At 39.2% G+C, this 21,109-nt stretch overlaps 1 protein-coding gene across 4 annotated transcripts in view; it reads right to left on the reverse strand.

The window, feature by feature from the left end:
- PHLPP2 (PH domain and leucine rich repeat protein phosphatase 2) overlaps positions 1–21,109 on the reverse strand; it is a 90,786-nt gene that overhangs the window by 30,893 nt on the left and 38,784 nt on the right. For 3 of the 4 annotated variants that reach the window (XR_011468889.1, XR_011468890.1, XM_070398490.1), the window contains exons 5-12: positions 14,889–15,014; positions 13,417–13,571; positions 10,749–10,895; positions 10,124–10,354; positions 8,587–8,789; positions 4,720–4,780; positions 3,385–3,480; positions 1,262–1,417 (exon numbers count right to left, since the gene is read on the reverse strand). Coding sequence is in view for 2 of the 4 variants with exons in the window: in XM_070398490.1 (XP_070254591.1) it covers positions 1,262–1,417; positions 3,385–3,480; positions 4,720–4,780; positions 8,587–8,789; positions 10,124–10,354; positions 10,749–10,895; positions 13,417–13,571; positions 14,889–15,014 (1,175 nt within the window). In the remaining 2 variants the exon portion in view is untranslated. The remainder of the gene's footprint in view (positions 1–1,261; positions 1,418–3,384; positions 3,481–4,719; positions 4,781–8,586; positions 8,790–10,123; positions 10,355–10,748; positions 10,896–13,416; positions 13,572–14,888; positions 15,015–21,109) is intronic. The other variant, XM_070398491.1, reaches the window with a different exon arrangement.

The raw sequence follows: 21,109 nt of genomic DNA on the forward strand, positions 1-21,109 counted from the left end.
AGACATTATATTGAGCACCTTTGTATACTTATCCAATTATTTATTTATACTACATTCCCAGAAGCAAAATTGGTTGGGGTCAAAAGATAGATATATCTTTAAAATTTTTCATATACATTGCCAAACTGAGCTCCAGAAAGGGCAATACCAATTATACTTACAATATGTATTATATATACAAACACTGTTTTTTTCTTTTTATATACAAACATGTTTTAGAATTTCCAAAGATTTTATTTTTTGGAAAGTCCAACCAAGTGTACTGAGATGTATAAGCTGCCACACAAAGAACAAGCCAGACGATTGTAGGCTAAATGCTTTTTGTATGTTTCCTGTAGCTGGCAATTTTCAACCTTTGCATCTCATGGCACATATAAACTACTGAAATTCTGTGCACACCAAAAACGTTATTATATTTCTTGCTGATCTGACAAAAAAAAGGTATAATATTGATTCACTCACATCAGAGGGCTTGTGTTGGCTGTTGTCATTATTTTATGTGACAATCTAAGAGAAAAGAGATCAGTGCCCCTGACTAAATAGTCAGGTATCACATGTTTTAAAAATTCTTGCAGCACACCAGTTGAAAATCACTGCTATAGCCTATGTTAAATTACTAGTGCTTATCTCTATTTTCTCCATTTCTAAACTGAAGATAATATTGTCTTCTCCATATTGCAGAGGGCTATAATTAAAAACAAATCTTCATTGAATGGTGGGTGACATACACATTAGATATACCTGATTATGGATGTTAAAGTAAAAAAACATTATTTATTGCTAATTTACAATGAGAAAGCAAGTAACACCTTCTGAAACAATGTTACCTTTAAATGCACAGTTTTCAAAGTAGGTAGTAAAAGAGTGATGCAAATAAAGAATAAAACTCAATGATAGCTTGGTAAAGCTAGAAGCAAAATTAACTTTAATGGTATGTCCTTTTTTCCTAATGAAAAAGCTAAAAATTGCCAAGAAAGAGGCATGAGAGCACTGCAATTTCTCTTTAAAGGTCATAATTGTATTTGTTTTCTGAGATGAAAGCCTGAACCTTCCCCACCTGTTTGAAACTGTTTACAACACCAAAACTTCTTACGTATTTGATGGTTATTTCAACTCTAGAGTCGAAGATTACCACCTCATAAAACAGTGTCATATTTTATTTCATAGAAAGTACAAATGACTCCACCCATCGCTGGACTATGAGGTAAACTATAAATCTAGTTCCAAAGGTCACCCCAATGACAAGCAGTGCAGTACTTACTTTAAGGCCTTGGAGAAGAGGGTGTCCGGCAGCCTGGTGAGCAGGTTATGCTGGATGTCCAACACCTCCAGAGGGATGTGCTCCACGAGCACTGGGAGGGTCTGCACGTGATTGTGTCCCACCATCAGTTTCCTAAGACTCAAGCTGCTAAGAATTCTGGAAGTGGGCGGGAAGGAGGGACAGGACAAAAAAACAAAAAACTTACTTAAGTCTTTCTTTCTGAGTCTGCCCTTGGCTGTTTAATTAAATGAGTAAAATGAATAGAAACATACTCTTCTAGACAGTATAATCCAGGGGTCCTCAAACTACGGCCCGCGGGCCACATGCAAATACAAATATTGTATTTGTTCCCATTTTGTTTTTTTACTTCAAAATAAGATATGTGCAGTGTGCATAGGAATTTATTCATAGTTGTTTTTTTTAAACTATAGTCCGGCCCTCCAACGGTCTGAGGGACAGTGAACTGGCCCCCTGTTTAAAAAGTTTGAGGACCCCTGGTATAATCCCTGACAAGTGCCTGAGCCAAGAAAGCAGCCATGGCCATATGTTTACCCACCTCCACCAGGAAGTCCTTACGGTCATTCTGGGAAAAGGTGAGTTAATGAAAGCAACCAGCACAGAACAGATCTAAACAAAAAATTTCTAGAATAAATCGATTTATTCTAGAATTGAATCTATTAATATAGGTAACTATAATAAATAACAAAATTCATTATAACAAAGCCACTATTCTGTGCTTAAAATGTGCTAGGCCAGTGAGGGCGAACCTATGACCTGCGTGTCAGAGGTGACACACGAACTCATTTTTTTGGTTGATTTTTCTTTGTTAAATGGCATTTAAATATATAAAATAAATATCAAAAATATAAATCTTTGTTTTACTATGGTTGCAAATATCAAAAAATTTCTATATGTGACACGGCACCAGAGTTAAGTTAGGGTTTTTCAAAATGCTGACACGCTGAGCTCAAAAGGTTCGCCATCACTGTGCTAGGCCACTTAACTATGAGGTTCAGAAGAAATAGTGACTGATTTGCCGAAGATCTCACATTGAATGTAGTCAAGGGCATAGTCAGGATTTGAACTAAGGTCTGATTCCCAAGGTTGTGTCCATACCTACTATGCTACAAAAGCCTCTTGTTTAATTTAAAACACTCCACTAGATGATAACATTTTATACCTTATGTAAATGGTATATTCAATGCTTGTAAATATACCACTTACCCCCTCTCCCAAGCACCTCTCTCTTCCCCCTCTCCCCACATGCAGAAGTCCCACCATCTTGTATCTTATAATTATTCAAAGTTCTGAATTTCTACAACATTTTATTTATACAGTGCAGTGATGAAAAGTGAAGGCAAGAATGACAACATTCAGCGCTTGGCGGCGTGGCTCAGTGCTTGGAGCGTCAGCCTGCACACCGGAGGGTCTGGGGCTTGGTTCCTGGTGTGACCGGGGGCACATACCTGGGTTGCAGATCGGGGCACGTGTGGGAGGCAATCAATCAAGGGTCTCTTTCACATTGGTATTTCTCTCTCCCTGACCCTCCACTCTCTCTAAAAATCAATGGAAAAAATATCCTCACTCCTCGGGTAAGGATTTAAAAAAAAAGAAATGACAACATTGCAATGTTAGCACTCACTACTTCCTAGTTAAGTGTGACCTTGGGCAAGTTACCGAGCCACTCCAAGCCTTAGTTTCCTCATCTGTAAGATGAGGATAACAGCACCTATATAATAACGCTGTCAAAGGACTATATAAAAGTAAAGTTCTCAGAACTTTGCCCAAATCACAATAACTCATCCAATAAAAGTACCTATTATAAGTATCATATCACCAACCTACGCCTGCAACCTGTTACGTTTTATCAGTTATCTGTGCACAAGTCCCCTCAACTACCTGCTTATTACTAAGTTGCTTATAGGCCAGCCTATGCATTAGCTGTTACTATATCCCTCACAGCACTTCACACTGCCCTGCACTCAGCAGGTACTGAATATTTATTGAACAAATAAATGAAAGTACCTATACAAAGTAACCCAATCTAGGAGAATAATTAAATACATGCATACACACACAGATATCATTATATACATACATAATATATATTAACACACACATACCTCATAGGAACCTCTGTCAGAAGATTATAGCTCACATCTAATACTTCTATCTTCTTTGCTTCACAGGCCCAGTCAGGGACACATTCCAGCTGGTTTCTATCAAAAATAAATCAACACAAGCCATCATTTACGATGATGAGTGGAACTCATTTCATTAGTCTGTAATATACCTGTTAACTGGCCCATGAGCCCCTTGAGGGCAGGAGCACTATACCTAAGTGTTCTTGGTCCACTACCGGAATGCACTAGGTGCTCAATGAATGTCGCTGATAGAGAGGTGGACAGAGATAAGCACCCAAACATGTATACTCCTGGATCAATTATACTGCATGCTCAAAGAAGATACAAAGGCTCTCAACAGCAGGAAAGCATACATATGATGGGATGACTGAAGGAGAGATGTGGAAAGACTTAATGGAAGAAGTGGCATTTTAAACAAACCTTTGAAGATGACTACAGGTAATAACTAGGGAAGAAGAATAGCAAATTCGGGGAAAATGAACAAAATGAATAAAAGTGAGGAAGTAGGGGCACAAGATAACTAGTGGGGGGCTTCAAAACATTTAAAATGTGAATGCAAATATTTAGTAGAGCACTGAGCAGACACCTAGTAAAAATATTTTTTATTTTCAGATATTATTTAGTCTCTCTTGGCCTCAATGTACCTACTGATCAGTCGATTGAGATGACGAGGCAGAATGAAGTGAGGGCTGTAAGAGAAATGCAGACACGGCTACGATGGCTGAGTGAAAGAAGCACTTTGTCAGGAATGGATCAAGGCAAGCTCCCTAAGATATAGGACATCTGGGTTAGAATTTGAAGAATGTGGGACAATGACCTGAAGAGAGGAGGACATTCTAAGAAAGAGGGGACAACATGAGTGAGAACACAAAGGCAAGGCAAGAAATGGCATGGCATATGTGGGAATTATAACAAGCAGTTTGGGGAAACGGAGCAGAGAGTGGTAAGAAACAGGCTGGAGAAAACGAAATCATGTCCAGAAGACTGTGACTTTACACTGCAGGTATAGGAGGATCACTGAAGAATTAGTAAGTAAGTACAATGTCAGTTTTGTAATTTAAAAAGTTCACTCTGTGGCTACCTTGAGGTCTGGTTGAGATGATTATATTAGTAAAAGGAAGACTAATCAGAAAGCTGTTACAGAATTCCAGACAAGAGATGATATAGGCCTAAGTGAGTGCTGATCCATGTGGAAGGGAGGGAGGGACTTCAGAAGTATTTAGATTTCTTGTGCCTCAAAACTACCAAATTATCCACATATGTCTTTTAAATATTAGGAATCAAACAAGCACCACCTTTATGAAGCACACTCACCTGGAAAGTTCTAGAGATGTGAGAAGACTGGGTACTGGATAGACATTCACTGCTGTCAGCCCTAATTGAAAAACAAAAGGGTGTCAGTAACATTGTCTAAAGAAGAAAGTAACTGAGAGTAAATAAGGAAAAAGTGACAGCGTCAGAAAGAAAACAGGCCACCTACTGACATGAACTAAAGACAAAAGCCACTGGGTAACGCACATGAATGGCGTGGTCCCAATTTGAACACCAAATACAACTAATGAAGGATCGTGTGTACTGCACTGGACTCACGCCAGACCAGGCAGTTGTTAACAGTAACTACTTAATTTTTTTAAAAATTGATCATTGGATTTTCACTGGCAATATTTTAACTTTTAACTACAGTACAACATAGATACAGAAAAGGGCAACAATCTTACGCGCAGAGATCGCTACATTTTTACACACAGAACACACCAGTGTAGCCAGTGCCCACTTAGGAAGCGGACCATTACCAGCTCCCAGGAGCCTCCTCTCATCCGCCTTCCAATCTCCGCCCCTCGCCGCCCTCGCTCCCTATACCACAGGCTACTTTTGCTTATTTACATAAATTACACATACAGTCTGTAAAGTTTCTGATCTGGCTTCATTCACTCCTTATTGCACTTGTGGGATCTATTCACATTACTGCATGTGCGTGTAGTTCATTCATTCTCCTGGCAGTACGAAACTGTTATATGACTGTATCACAATTTGTTTATTCATTTTAGAGGTATGGCACTGAAGTCTTTTCGAGTTGGGGTGACTACGAATAGTGCTTCTATGAATATTTTTTCCATGTCTTTTGTGGACTAATATAAGCATTTATGTTGAGTACTAGAGGCCCGGTGCACAAAAATTTGTGCACTCGGAGGCGGGGGGGGGGCGGGGGGGGGTCCCCTCAGCCCGGCCTGTGCCCTCTCGCAGTCTGGGACCCCTCGGGGGATGACCACCTGCTGGCTTAGGCCCGCTCCCTGGGGGATCAGGCCCAAGCTAGCAGTCAGACATCCCTCTGGCAGCCCGGCAACCCTAGGGGGATGTCCATTACTAGCAGGGAGCAGACCTAAGCTGCAGTCGGACATCCTTAGCGCTGCTGAGGAGGCGGGAGAGGCTCCCACCACCACCAATGTACTGGCAGCCATCAGCCTGGCTTGTGGCTGAGCAGAGCTCCCCCTGTGGGAGCGCACTGACCACCAGGGGACAGCTCCTGCATTGAGCATCTGCCCCCTGGTGGTCAGTGTGTGTCATAGTGATCAGTCATTCCCAGTCGTCCTGCTGCTAGGGTCAATTTGCATATTACCCTTTTATTATATAGGATAGAGGCCTGGTGCACGGGTGGGGGCTGGCTGGTTTGCCCTGAAGGGTGTCCCGGATCAGGGTGGGGGTCCCCGCTGGAGTGCCTGGCCAGCCTGGGTGAGGGGCTGATGGGTGTTTGCAGGGTGGTCACACCCCCTTCAGGATGGGGGTCCCCCCTGGGGTGACTGGCCAGGCTGGGTGAGGGACTGATGGCTGTTTGCAGCTGGTCACACCCCCTTCAGGGTGGGGGTCCCCACTGGGGTGCCTGGCCAGTCTGGGTGAGGGGCTGAGGGCTGTTTTCAGGCTGGCCAAGCCCCCCAGCGACGGAAGCTCCCAGCCTCTCCTTTTTTTCTTTATTCTGGGATTTATTTACCTTCTATAATTGAAACTTTGTAGCCTTGAGTGAAGCTCAGAGCCGGCCAGGGCGGGTGGGAAGATTGGCTTCCTCCATTGCCAGGGGCAACCCAAGCCTCCTGCTCACTCCAGCTCCATGGCCACGGCCGGCTGAAAGCAGGTATCTGGGGTTTATTTATCTTCTATAATTGAAACTTTGTTGGCTTGAGTGGAGCTCAGAGCCGGCCACAGCAGGCAGGAAGCTTGGCTTCCTCCATCACTGGGGCAACCAAGCCTCCTGCTTGCTCCAGCTCCGTGGCTGCCAGCCGCCATCTTGGTTGGGTTAATTTGCATATAGTCGCTCTGATTGGCTGGTGGGTGTGGCTTAAGGCATAGTGAAGGTACAGTCAATTTGCATGTTTGTCTTTTATTAGTGTAGATAAGCTTAGGAGAGAACTGTTGACTACAGGGGGTGCATATACTCAACAGTTTTCCGGGATGGTTGTACCAGTTTACACTCCCAACAACTGACACTGGTATTTTCAGTCTCTCATTCTAGTCCCTCTGGTATGTGTGCAGTGGTGTCACTCTGGTATGTGTGCAGGGGTCAGTTTGCATATCTCCAATGACCTGTGAAGTTGACTGCCTTTTCCTATAGTAGCTGATCATTGGATAACTTCTTTTGCGAAGCTGACTCCTTTACTCTTGAGTCGTCAAAACGGCAAGTGTTGATGTGAATTCTTCCAGCTTGCTGAATTTAAGGATTCTGTAAACAGAACAGCTAAGTTCGATAAAGCCCCATTTTGTACAGTACTGTGACAGAACCTTGGTTACTAAGAAGGACTGCATCTATGTCAATAAGGTCTTTTCCAAAGGAGCCAGTTATTCAGATCTTTAGATACATTAAGAATAGAAAATGGTCCTGATAATATTTCCATGGCAAAAGACCTACTACCTTCTCACGATATCTATAAACAGCACAACACTCATCAGCAGTGACACTATTCTGACCTAATCGCAGCTATAATTTGAAGCTTCTGTAACATGGTTAAAGGCATCAAAAGAATTCCTTAACAATCTTTTATCCTAATAACGCATTTTAGAGATACAGAAAAGACAACAAAATAATGAACACTCTCTTCCACCTATCATGTAGCTTTTAACAAATTTTGACATTCTGCCTAATATGCTCCACTTTTTAAATTAAGAATTGAAACACTGCACATACCAGGTAAACATCATCCTGAATATGATTTTTATCATTCCCGTGGATTCTTTCATAGTGTTATGGCATACTTATAGCTAAGAAAACAACATTTTGTATGTTTTAAAATTTGATAACTATCCTAGTACATATTTATGCACTTCCTTTTTTTACTCAAAAGTGCTTCTGATATTTATCCATATTGACACACAAAGCTTTAGTACCTTCATTTCCATTGCTGTGCAATATTCTATCATACAAATATGTCATGGCTTAGTTTCCCTATTAGTAGTCATATTTTTAATTTTTTTCACTATAACAAACACAATGCTATGCTAAGCATTCTTGTACACATCTCCTTCTACACATGAGTGTCTCTGGGAGATATTCCAAGCAGGGCCCTGTGTGTCTTTACCTTCTCCAACACCGCACACTGCTCTCCAAGGGGGTTTTATCAACCACATTCAGACTAGCAGTGTATAAAGCGCTGCCTCTCCCTATCTTCAATAGCACTTAGCATTATTTTTTTTTATTTGATGAGTATAAAATGGTATTATTTAAATTTTAATCCCTCTGACACTTAGTGAAACTGAACATTTTTTCCTTTCCTTCTTGAAACACAGAAGAAGTAATTATAACCTCTTTGGTAAAGATGAACTCTCCATTAAAAAATGACTTCAACAAATAACAGGCCTTTTACATTGGAAAATATTCCTGGAGCAAATCACTATCAAAACGAGGGGTTTCTCTTTCTAGAACTGAGGCAGCACAAGGTTTTAGATTAGAAGTTGGCAAAGGGTTAAATATTTAGTAAATATTTGGCACTTAGTGAAGCTCAAAGCATCTTGTAATGTCTTTTGTATGCATATTTCAACCACTTCAGTTTTGAAAGCAAACTGAAAAGACAAGGCGAGGTCTCAATAACCCTCAAATTCTATTTTACAGAGAGGTGAGGACCACTACAGATGCCATTGTTCTTGGAAAGCTGAGAGCTGTAAGAGAAGAAAAAGGAAGCCGGGCAGAGAACTCACTGTTGGAATTGGCGTAGAGAGTCCGCAGGGAGAAGCCACTGAGTGTCAGCTCCCTCAGCTGGTTCCGCTCACAATGCAGCTGCTCCAAGCTACAGAAGGAGCTAAGATCTAAGTCAGTGAGTTGGTTGTCCCGCAAGTCCATGTGGGTGATGTATTTATTTCCCTCCAGATTTTCAATTACCACGGTTTTCAAATGGTTCATCCTTAATATTCAAAAATAAGGAAATCATTAGAAACAAAATCTACCAAATGTGCTTATCAAAAGAAAAATAGGAGAGGTATGATGCCTTTCTTTCTAAACAACTTAAGAATTTCACTACTTGCCTCATTTTGCAAGGTACTAAGTTAAGCCTCTGTAACATGATTAAAGGCAGTCAAAAGAGAAGTCCTCAAGATTCTAGAACTGAGGCAGCACGAGGTTTTAGATTAGGAACTGGCAAAGGGCTAAATATTTAGTAAATATCTGAAGCTCAAAGTATCTTGCAGATAGCTGTACCTTAAGTTCTTTATTTTAAGTCAGATAATCCAGACTGGCAAATACATAACAAGTTAAATAAGGAGAAAGAAAAAAAGAACCATGATCCCACAAAGTTAGTTAACTTCCACCCAGATATCTAATAAAGTGAGGTAGGGACGAAGGGATCGGACCAAGGACCAGAAGACGGACATAACCTCTGGGTTAGTGAGCAGCAAAGCAGGCAAGGAGGCCACGGAAAAAGCCAGAGGAAGCAACCCACACTGCCTCCTTCCCCTTGCTCTGCCTGTTCTCTCTAGTGCTAAGATTCACATTACATTAATTAATGGAGAGGAAAATAATCGGTATCTACATAGAATAGTTCAAGAGCAAATTATAGAAAATGGCTTCTTGGTTCCCTTATATACAAGTATATTACTTAAGGCACGCAGGCCTGTTCTCATTTTCTTGTAGTCCAATACATTTTTCTATTACTCTATCTTTAGAAGGATAGCAAAGGCTTAGTGTAAATGACAGAACATCTCATGTGTGTCTTTTACAGCTTCCCTTCAGAAAATATAACTAAAAAATAGAATTCTTAAAAAATTATTATTAGTAAAACCTTTTAACATTTTAATTATAATAAATGGATATCAAGAAGAAACCCAATGATTCAACAGAAAAATGGTCAAGTTTATAGAAAAACACAAACTGCCAATCAATAAGCATTAAGAAGATGCTCAACCTCAATCATAAAAACTGATTAACACAAAGAAATACTATTCCTATCTACTGCACTGACAATAAGGAGAATTGACAAGGATGGGAGGAAATAGGAATTCTCATAAAATGTTGCTGGGAAGTAAGTTAAACAACCTTTGTCAAAGGCAATTTGTCAACATCTTATCATGTGGAACACCTATACCTCATTAATAATCTCTATTGATTGAAAGGTGAAGCTTTGTTACATCTTTGAAACCATAGCTTTAAAAGCCTAATGTTTTAAAAAAGTCTTTATAAAGAGGAAACCTAAAGGTCCATGAGAAGTCCATCTAAAGGAGATATGGTAACAAGTGACCTTACCTCAAGTCTACGTGCTTGATTTGGCTCATCCTGCTCAGCACCCCTAAGTTTAGGACTTCCAGTTGATTTCCTGCCATAACCACTTTGTCTAACATGGTGAGTCTCTCATACACCTCGGGAATGTGACTGAAGTTGTTGAAGGAAATTCCAAGGGAGGAAAGCTGTTGCAGATTTCCCAATTCTTCAGGCAAAGTAGTCAGAAAGTTGCCATCAAGACAGAGAGTTTGAAGACTATAGGAAGAACACAAAACAAGTCTACTTTATGAAAGGTTTTAACTGGAATGGACAGAACTAGAATTATGGATTCTAATTTATGTCACTAGTTTTTATGAATCCAATAAATGATAAAATGTCCTAAGTATCTATAGAAACTTGTTAATAAGATGGCTTAAACATAGCTGACATTGATGGTCACTCCAACATCAAAAATAGCCAGAGCCTCTGCTATTGAAATGAGAGACACTAGTCACTGCTGTAGGCAAGTAACTGCTGCTGACAGAATGCTCATAATTACAGGACTTATTTCACTGGGAAAGCACATGGTACTACTTTCAGTCCAAATGCCAGACCAGTAACTTATTCTGCCACGGACATGAAGAAACTAGTGACAAGTCATGATACTTACTTTAGGAGATTGCCAATCTGACTTGGCAGGTCGTGAAATCCATTACAGGAAAGATTTAGCTCAGTCAGGGTAGAAATCTCACATAACAATACAGGAAACAACCCAAGTTTGTTATGGGACAAGTTCAGGCCCTTCAGATGAGAAAATCTAAAAAGCAAAAGCACAAATTATTTATATATATACTATTGAATGAGAAAGCAATCTATTTAAATGCTCATCATAGAATTTGTTCCACAAATATTCACTGGGCTCTCACTATGTGCCAAACTGGGCACAGCACAGATGCTAAAATGACCAATGCTCAGTCCAGGCTACAAGGGAACCAGGTCTAGTGTGATGGGAGGTCTCTCTTTTCCTTAAAAAGGTGAAAAATCTTGAAGACAAGCTTATGTTGGTACAATTAAGTCACACTGATATACTTGAAATCTTTTCCTTTATTTCTACATGCAATACAACAAAGACCTAGCAACAATTAATCAACTCATAGACCCGTGAGGGCGAACCTATGACACACGTCAGAGGTGACACGCGAACTCATTTTTTTTGGTTGATTTTTCTTTGTTAAATGGCATTTAAATATATAAAATAAATATCAAAAATGTAAGTCTTTGTTTTACTATGGTTGCAAATATCAAAAAATTTCTATATGTGACACGGCACCAGAGTTAAGTTAGGGTTTTTCAAAATGCTGACACGCCGAGCTCAAAAGGTTCACCATCACTGTCATAGACACAGGAATAGCTAACATGTAGACCAAATCCCTTTATAGGCAACTTTTCTTCATATTGAAATTATATTGGTTCAAATGTCACTTGAAATGAATGGGCCACTTATATGAAGCTTAAGACATGTATATAATATGGAGTTTTACTGTAATATGATCTGTAATATGACAACACGAAATAGTAATTACTAGTGCTTCTATTTTGTTGGTACAAGTGAAAGTATCTCTACTGTCTTAGCCAGAGACAGTATTAACCTAAATTGGACCCGCAGAAGTCACTATGGTAACGCTCCTTTGGAGTAGTGTACTTCACTATACGCTGGTGCAAGATGGTAGGGCTGAGGCGGTGTTCTCCACGGTGAAGCTCTGTATCACCTGCTTCCAGATTTGAATCCTTGTGCCTCACACTAACACTCCTCTTCCAAATTTTCAACTCTTGATTTCTGTTTTTGTTTTGTTAATCCTCACCCGAGGATATTTTCTCCATTGATTTTTTTAGAGAGAATGAAAGGAAGGGGGAGAGACAGAGAGAGAGAAACATCAATGTGAGAGAGACTCATCAGTTGGTTGCCTCTCACATGTGCCCCGTCTGGGGCTGGGATCAAGCCTGCAATCGAGGTATGTGCCCTTCACCGGAATTGAACCCCTGACCCTTCAGTCCATGGGCTGATGATGATCTAACCACTGAGAAAAACAGGCCAGGGCTCAACTCTTGATTTCTAATTGTACTGACATTGAATACTGATTGTGGCCTTGGTGCCTTAACTTCTGAATTCCTAATCCAACCCTCAAACTAGATTTACCCTATTTTCATAGCAACTCAGAAGGTAATGTTAAAAAAACCACTTCCTTAAAATTATAGCTTGTTTTTATTTTTTAAATACCAATATTATTAAAACAATGATCTCATTACTAATCACAGGCTTAAACTTGAAAAACTTTGTAAAATGTGAGATAAAAAAATCATAGTTTTCTGTAATTTATTCTAGAAATATCAGTTACTAAGGAAGTACATAAAATGTCACTTCAATGTGTACTATCTTTTTAATCACCATGTAATTTGACTCCTTTAACTTCCAATTTCTCCCCTCCCCATAAGAAGCCCAGATAATTACTTATACCATATATTTATTCACTGCCATCCATTTTCAAAGGGAAGAGGGAGGTGACACGAGTGCAGATTGGGAATAGGAAATATATTTTAACAAAGGAAATGGAAAATATATGGGTCATACCTTAGTCCCTTAGGAGTGAAATAGTTCCTTATTAGGAGAGGGAAGTTTCATAGCTAATAAAAGGTTAGAGTCGGCAGTAGCACATACAAAGGAAAAATAAAAGCCCCAACCTGGGAGTGGAATTCTTTCAATAAGGCCTATTCCCTTTAAGTCACTTATGTTTGATAACTTTTGATTTGAAAACTTCCATAAACTGAATCTCTCAATTTACCCTGGCTACATCAGTATCAGTAAATTCAGAAGATAATCTAGATCAATGGCAGTTCAATGTTGCCTCTGTAACAGAAATTTTGCATCTATTTTCTGTTTTATAGAGGGGGAAGAAAAATGGGAAAATTGTATAAAAAATTTTACTTCCTCATCAAAAATAGAAAATACGTAGATGATGGTAAGCATACTCACTCCTAAGTAAAACCACTAAAGTACTGATTATGATTCATTTTTAAAAAATATATATTTTATTGATTTTTTTTAGAGAGGAAGGGAGAGGGATAGAGAGTTAGAAACATCAATGAGAGAGTAACATCGATTCAGCTGCCTCCTGCATACTCCCTACTGGGGATGTGCCCGCAACCCAGGTACATGCCCTTGACCAGAATTGAGCCTGGGACCCTCAGTCCGCAGGCCAACGCTCTATCCACTGAGCCAAACCGGTTCGGGCTATGATTCATTTTTAATAAGTTAGTCCAAAAACCTATTCTCCACATACTTGTAAAGGGTGTCAAGGCCCCCTGGCCTTTCTAGTTGCATGAAGTTATGTCGCAAGTTGAGGTAGGTGATATCTTGACTGTAGAAGAGATGCTCAGGAACCTCCTCGAGGCTGTAACATGAGAGGTCGACAGTACTGATTCGCTGGGACACCACCTGAATAAGGTCAAAGAGAAGAGCATCTGAGCTAGTACTGCATGCTCTCGCCCAGCACAGCATGGAACGCATTTACACAAAAAGGCCCGGGTTAAAAAGAGAAGAAAAAAAGGCAATGAGATCTAATTATTCATTTATAAAAACCAGCTAATATTTACTTTTCCTAAAACTATAAGCTGTTAGGAATACACAAAGGCATACTGTAAAGTGTCTATAAGCAGAAGATTAAGAAATATAAATCATAAAGATGGAAAAGTAACATTTCATGCAAGAAGTAAAGTTAAGATGATTCAAACTAACCACGAAACTTTGGGAGGCAGTGAGATATTGAAAGACATGGCCTTCTGTAGCCACATGAACTGTGCTACTTACTAGTACAGTTTCTACATCTGCACTAGTGAAGACAAAATTAAATAATCAAGCACACAGCACACTGCTTAGCATTCAAAAGATGCTCAAAAAATATTAACTTCTCAGGGCAAAAGAATGCAATAGCTACTAAAAATTGAAACTAGATTTATACCGAGCAGATTTTATTACACAATATAAGTACAGAAAATCCAATAAGGCAAAAATGAGGTTTGTATTTCTACAATAGTATACTAATAAAACATGGGTTCTGAAAAATGGGTCTAAAAACAAACAAACAAACAAAATACCACTGGAGAAGTCATTCATGTTTTGATGACAGGTCATTATATTGAAACAACCCTTTATGCAATTACTTAGTTCCACAAAGAAAAATGTGTCAAAATTCTGCGAACAGGAGGATTTAGAAATTGCAATACAACTTTAGAGCACTTGTCATTACAGGCTAAAGAAGTAGAAATTACGCTGAAAAGCTAATTATCCTCAGCATACAGGAATAACGGTTTGTGGCAGGATCACAGGTCATGTCCCATCATAAGTTCAAATCTGAAGTGGTTCATCAAAGCTGTGCTAAATGTAAACAGACCAAGGAAACTAGGCTACCAGTTAGGGAATAATTCCATCCATCACCAACTACTACGGTCCACGGAAAGTCATTTGAATCTCCTTCCTTCAAGGCCTTACCCTCCACACAGAAGTGGCATAAAAGGTAAATGCACCTTAAAATACTTTTGAAAGCATTTTGTACTATCCAAATATAAATAAGTTAAAGACCTGACAATAATTCCTTTATTTCATTCATTATATACTCAAAAAAAGGCCTAGAATAAAATGTGCACTAGTAAGAATTATAATTCACTCTCTTGGGATTAAGTTTAGTTTCAAAATACATTTCTATTGGGCTTCTACATTCTTATCGCCACATCATGCCATTTGACAGCTTATCACCTTGGATGCTTGCCGTTGCCATCTCTGGGACTCAGCCAAAGTCTCAAAGCTGACATGATAGGTCTGAGCCTGGGCTCCAGCTGAGCTGAATGCAAGGGAGTACTGCCTTCGCTTCACTTCTTCTACCTGAAGAAGAGTAGGAAAGAAAACAAGAATCCATTTTTTAAAAATCCTAGTCAAAAAAACAAAGGACAATACATGATAATAACTCAATTTTTTAAAAGGTGGCAAAGGATCTGAATAGACATTTCTCGAAAAACTATGAACAGTCAATAAACACATGAAATGATGTCAATGTCATTAGTTACTAGATAAATACAAATCAAAACCATGAGATACCACGTCACATCCACTAGGATGGCTATAAAATAAAAAAGACAGGTAATAAATGTTGGGTAACAAGTACAGCAAGGTTGTGGAGATACTGGAATCATCATACACTGCTGGTGAGAATATGAAATGGTTCAGCTACTTTGGGAAACAATGTGGCAGTTCCTCAAAAGATTAAACATAGAGTAAGTATATAACCCTGCAATGCCACTTCTAAGTATAGACCCAAGAGAACTGAAAACATACATCCATACAAAAACTTATAAATTATAGCAGTATAACCTAAAGGTCCAATAGGTAAAAGTATAAAAATGTGGTATAGCCATAGTGAAATATTATTCAGCAATAAACAGGAATAAAATGTTGATATACACTACAACATGTATAAACCTTGAAAACATTATGCTAAGTAAAAGAAACCAGTCACAAAGAACCATACATTGTATGATTCCATTTATCTGAAGTGTCCAGAATCAGCATATCTGTAGAGACAGAAAGAAGATTAGTAGGTGACTAGGGCTGGGAAAATTATGGCTAAGGAGGGTCGGTTTCCTTTTCAAAGTCATGAAAATATTCTAAAATTGATTGTGATAATGGTTGTATGACTCTTCAAGTACATTAAAAGACATTAAATTGTACACTTTAATTTTTTTTAATTTGTTGAGAGACAGAGACATCAATTTGTTGTTCCACTTATGCTTTTATTGGTTGATTCATATATACATACACACACATATATTTATTTATTATAACTGATGTTTACTCTTTTTAGATATTTTTATTGATTTCAGAGAGGAAGGGAGAGGGAGAGATAGAAACATCATTGATAATAGAGAATCACTGATCGGCTGCCTCCTGCACCCCCACCCCCACTGGGGATTGAGCCCACAACCCAGACATGTGCCCTTGACCAGAATCGAACCCGGGATCCTTCAGTCCGCAGGCTGATACTCTATCCACTGAGCCAAACCAGCTAAGGCTATATTTTTTTTTATTGATTTCAGAGAGGAAGGGAGAGGGAGAGATATCAAACATCAATGATGAGAATCATCGATTGGCTGCTTCCTGCATGCCCCCTACTAGGGATCGAGCCCATAATCTGGGCATGTGCCCTGACTGGGAAATGAACTGTGACCTCCTGATTCATGGGTTGATGCTCAATCACTGAGCCACACCAGCCAAGTGATTGGTTGATTCTTGTATGTGCCCTTACAGAAGCGGTTCTCAACCTGTGGGTCGAGACCCCTGTGGCAGTCAAACGACCCTTTCACAGGGGTCGCCTAAGACCATCCTGCGTATCAGATATTTACATGACAATTCATAACAGTAGCGGCATTACAGTTATGAAGTAGCAACGAAAATAATTTTATGGTTGGGTCACAACATGAGGAACTGTATTTAAAGGGCCAGAAGGTTAAGAACCACTGCCTTACAGGGATCAAACCCGCAACCTTGGTGTTTCAGGACAACGCTCTAACCAGCTTAGCTACCAGGCCAGGACTTAAATAGTACACTTTAAATGGATGAATTGTATGGTTTGTTAATTATATCTCAATAAAACCATTTATAAAAAGCAAAAGAATACTTATTTAACAAGTATGTTGAAAGAGAACTCAGTGCATAATCATGAGTAAATTTATTTATGATTCTTTAAATCACAAAATAGTCTTAATTTGACAATTAAGTATTTGTTGAATAAATACATTGTTATTCTGGATGCTGGAGACACAACGGGGAAAACAGCAAAGCCCGTCCCTGCTCTCAATGGAGTTTATATTTGAAAGGGGACAAACACTCTAACACCAAAACTGTGACGTTATATAATGAGTAATATGAAGAAAAACAGAGCAGGGTAAGGGCTTGGAGGGGAACAGGGTGGGTGGTCCAAATGATGAGTAGGAAGTCAAGGAAGGACTCACTGAGGAAGTAACATGTGAACAACGACCCTAAGGGGGGCAAGGAGCAAGGCAAGGACACCTGAGGGAGAAGCAGCAACAGCAAGTACAAGTCCCTGTGATGCAAGAATTTTGCTGATTCAGGACAAGAATGTCCAGAACAGGCCTACATGGTAAGAGGCAAAGTTTCCATTCAAATGTTAGACTGCTCCAACCCTTTCCACCAACACTTGAGCACACTGGAGGTAGCTGCCTGCCTGCAAGGGGTGCCCTGGCCTGCTTTGTGGACTCGCCTCCTCCCTTACTCACTAGGTGCTGGGCTAGATGCCATTTCTGGCTCCCTCCAGGGCTGAAGTAGAAGGGGAGGAAGGACAGGGAAACTAAGCCCAAAGGTTCTGACTAGGCTAGCAGTCCATAACCTCACTCCACACTCTCTGGGCCCAGCAGATTTTAAAGGGAATTTAAAAGCCAATTTCAACGGGTCCTTCGGAGGGTTCTTTGGATTATCCCCACCAAGCCCAATCCAACCAATGATGGCTTCTCCCAGGTCCCTTGACCTGGCTAATGAATGTTATTCCAGCAACTGACCACTCCCTCCTCATACCCAAAGGAATCTGGTGGTCCATTTACAGCCTGTCCTCTGGTAAATCCTGTCTGCCCCTCCAGGTGGCCCTACTGGACATGTTCTAAGAGAATCCACCCACTCAACCAATGACTCTCGCTCTCTCTCTCAATCCATCTGAGTCACAAACTGACCAACGCATGAGCTATCACCAAAGCAGTCAGATAGCCTATCTCTTATCCTCAGGACTTCCTGGTCAGAAGTCAGGACACCAGACCATTACGCCCCCTTTACCGCAGGAGACCTGCATCAAGCTCTCTCGCGTCCTGCTGAAACCTCTTTCACCAAGCTAGAGGAAAGAGGCAAACTCCCTGTTCCCATCTGGGATGGCAGTGGGGATTCACAGCACAACAGCTTTCTTCAAAGAAAAATTTCCAAGTCCAAAAGTCCAACCTAAAGAGCTTTGATGAGGATGAAGTCTTTTTATAGTAACTATATTTACATCTTTGTCTGACATCTAGCTTTGGTATATCATAGCTACTAAATCTTAGTGAGTCGGCTGGAAATTTCCGAGTGATACTCATAAATCATTAGGTTTCTGGTGCCAAGTAAACACTGAATCAAGTGGCAGAAACATAAAATAGTTTCAGAAAAAAGAACCATATTAAAAAGATCCAATAAAATTAAATAATATTTATAACTTTCTATTGTGATGCTCACAGCATGAACATTTTTCTTAGCAATAGAACATTGCAGCTGAATGAGTCTGTGTCAAAATAAAGAATCTTATTGAAATGAATAACAGATACTGATTGTTTTACAATAATTTTCCCTTTTAAATATTCATTATGGGATGCTGACACAGAAAAATATAATCATACAATGTCTAATACTGAGAAAGGTTTGTAAATCTCCCACTAGAAGTTAATTTGTCAGCCCTGGCCTGTGTGTCTTGAGTGGTTAGAGGACAGCCCACACATGGAAGGGTTGTGGGTTCAATTCCTGGTAAAGGGCACGTGCCTGGGTTGCAGGATTGATACCAGGCCCATTGGGGCGCATGCAGGAGGCAACTAATCAAAGTGTCTCTCTCACACTGATGTTCTCCCCCCCCTCTCTCTCTCTCTCCCCCCCATCCCTCTCTCCCTGTCACTCTCTTTTTTCTTTTTCTATTTTTTAAAATGCATTTTTATTGATTTCAGAGAGGAAGGGAGAGAGAGAGAGAAACATCAATGATGAGGGAGAATCACTGATCGGCTGCCTCCTGCACACCCCCCACTAGGGATTGAGCCCGAAACCTGGGCATGTGCCCTTGACTGGAATTGAACCTGGGACCCTTCAGTCCGCAGGCCAACACTCTCTCCACTGAGCCAAACCAGCTAGGGCTCTCACTCTCTTTACAAAAAGGCAATGGGAAAAATTCCTTAAGTGAGGACTTACACACACAAAAAGTTAACTTGTCAACTTCTCTGGGTAATTGTTAATTTTTGTATTATATATGTTCCAACTACATTGTAAAATGTGCAACTTCAGAATTATTAAATATTCAAGGTGAAATATTGCTCTCATCAATTTGTAGTGAACCTCTTTTTCCCTGTAATGCTTCTGCATTAGTCTTTTTTGGGAGGCAAGTTTTATTGAGGCACAATTTACATAAAATTTGTAGATTTTTTTTAAATTTACTGGTTCTAAGTGAACAATTTGGTAAGTTCTTATAAATGAATATAGTTGTATAACCCCATCACCCCCCAAATTTCCCTTGTGCCCTTTTGCAGTCAATCCCCTTCCCTCCATAACCTGATAACCAGTCATTTGTTTCCTATCATTATAGTTTTTTTGTCTTTTTTAGAATTACACAAATGGAATCATACAGTAAAAAGAATTTTTTATACCTGGCCTCTTTCACTTAGATTAATGCTTGTAGTTTCAGGGAATTATTCACTTAAAGTTGTTATAAAGATATATGTTCATTTCCCAATACCTAGAAGAACTAGCGGATCATCTAATAAGCATGTGTTTAACTTTCTAAGAAACAAATAAACACAAAATAAAAGGTTTCCAAAGTGACTGCATTCCAACCAAAGATGTATGTGTTCCAGTTGCTCCCCATCTTTGATAACTAGGTATTCATCAGTCTTTTTATTTTAGTCATTCTAGTGTAGTATCTAACTGTGATTTTAATCAGCATTTCTCTAATAACTAATGATGATGAGAATCTTTTCATGTGTTTATCTGCCATCAGTATATCTTCTTTGGTAAAGGGTCTGTTCAAATCTTTAGCTCTGTTTTTTACTAAGTTACTTGTCTATCACTGTGTTGTTAAAGTTCTTTATATATTCTGGATACAAGTCCTTTGTTGTATATAGATATTAGTGTAAATGTTTTGTATGTTACTATAACTATAGAAATTTTATTTTGGTTGCTATTTGATTAGTGCAATTTTTACATCATTTCATGTTCAACCTTCTAAGTTTTAGGTGTCTCTTTTAAATAGCAAGTAGTAAGATTTAAATAAAAATCTGATATTTGCAATTATTGTGATTACTGATATATTTGGATTTATTTCTATTACAACTTGTGATAACTTACCATGCAATTTATTTTGCTTTTTTCCAACTCTTTTCCTGTCTTCTTTTAGCATTACAGATATTTTATATTCTCTTTCTCCCCTCTACTTTTAGTAGTTATCCTTAAAATTTTTAAATGCATACTTAATTTTCCTAATAACGATGAAAGCTACTTGGTGTTTCTATCCTCTTATCCCAAGACTACACCACACTTTATTATGGAACATACCACCACATCCTGAATATTGTTCAGGGTAGTTTGTGCTCTAGTAGTTTGATTTCATAATTAAAATATGTAAGTTTTTTTTTTAAATGTATTTCTTTATTGATTGCAGAGAGGAAGAGAGAAGGAGAGAGAGAGAGAAACATCAATGATGAGAGAGAATCATTGATCGGCTGCCTCTTGCACACCCCCTACTGGGGATCGAGCCCGCAACCCAGGCATGTGCCCTTGGCCGGAATCGAACCTGGGACCCTTCAGTCCGCAGGCTGACACTCTATCCGCTGAGCCAAGCCAGCTAGGGCAAAATATATAAGTTTTTTAAAAATCTTATAATAAATATGTTTACCACCATATTTTATCAATTTCTGCATTTATTGTTTCTTATATCAAATATCTTCCCTCTGAATTTACTTTCCTTTGTTGTTCTATTTTTTCTTTTACTTTTTTTTCTTCAGGAGGGGGTTGTTTTTTAGAAGTACATCCTTCATTAGTTCTTTCGGTGAGAATGTCAGCTTATTAGTCTTTGTCCTAAAATGTCCTATTTTGCCTTGATTCTCATAAGATAACTCAGCTGGCTATAAAACACAGGTTGACATTTATTTTCTTTCAGCAATTGTGTAGTCTTCTAGCACATACTTTGATGAAAA

The sequence above is a fragment of the Myotis yumanensis genome, unplaced genomic scaffold, assembly GCF_028538775.1.
Source record: "Myotis yumanensis isolate MYYU_CA2020_CCGP unplaced genomic scaffold, mMyoYum1.0.hap1 SCAF_18, whole genome shotgun sequence".
Taxonomy (NCBI): domain Eukaryota; kingdom Metazoa; phylum Chordata; class Mammalia; order Chiroptera; family Vespertilionidae; genus Myotis; species Myotis yumanensis.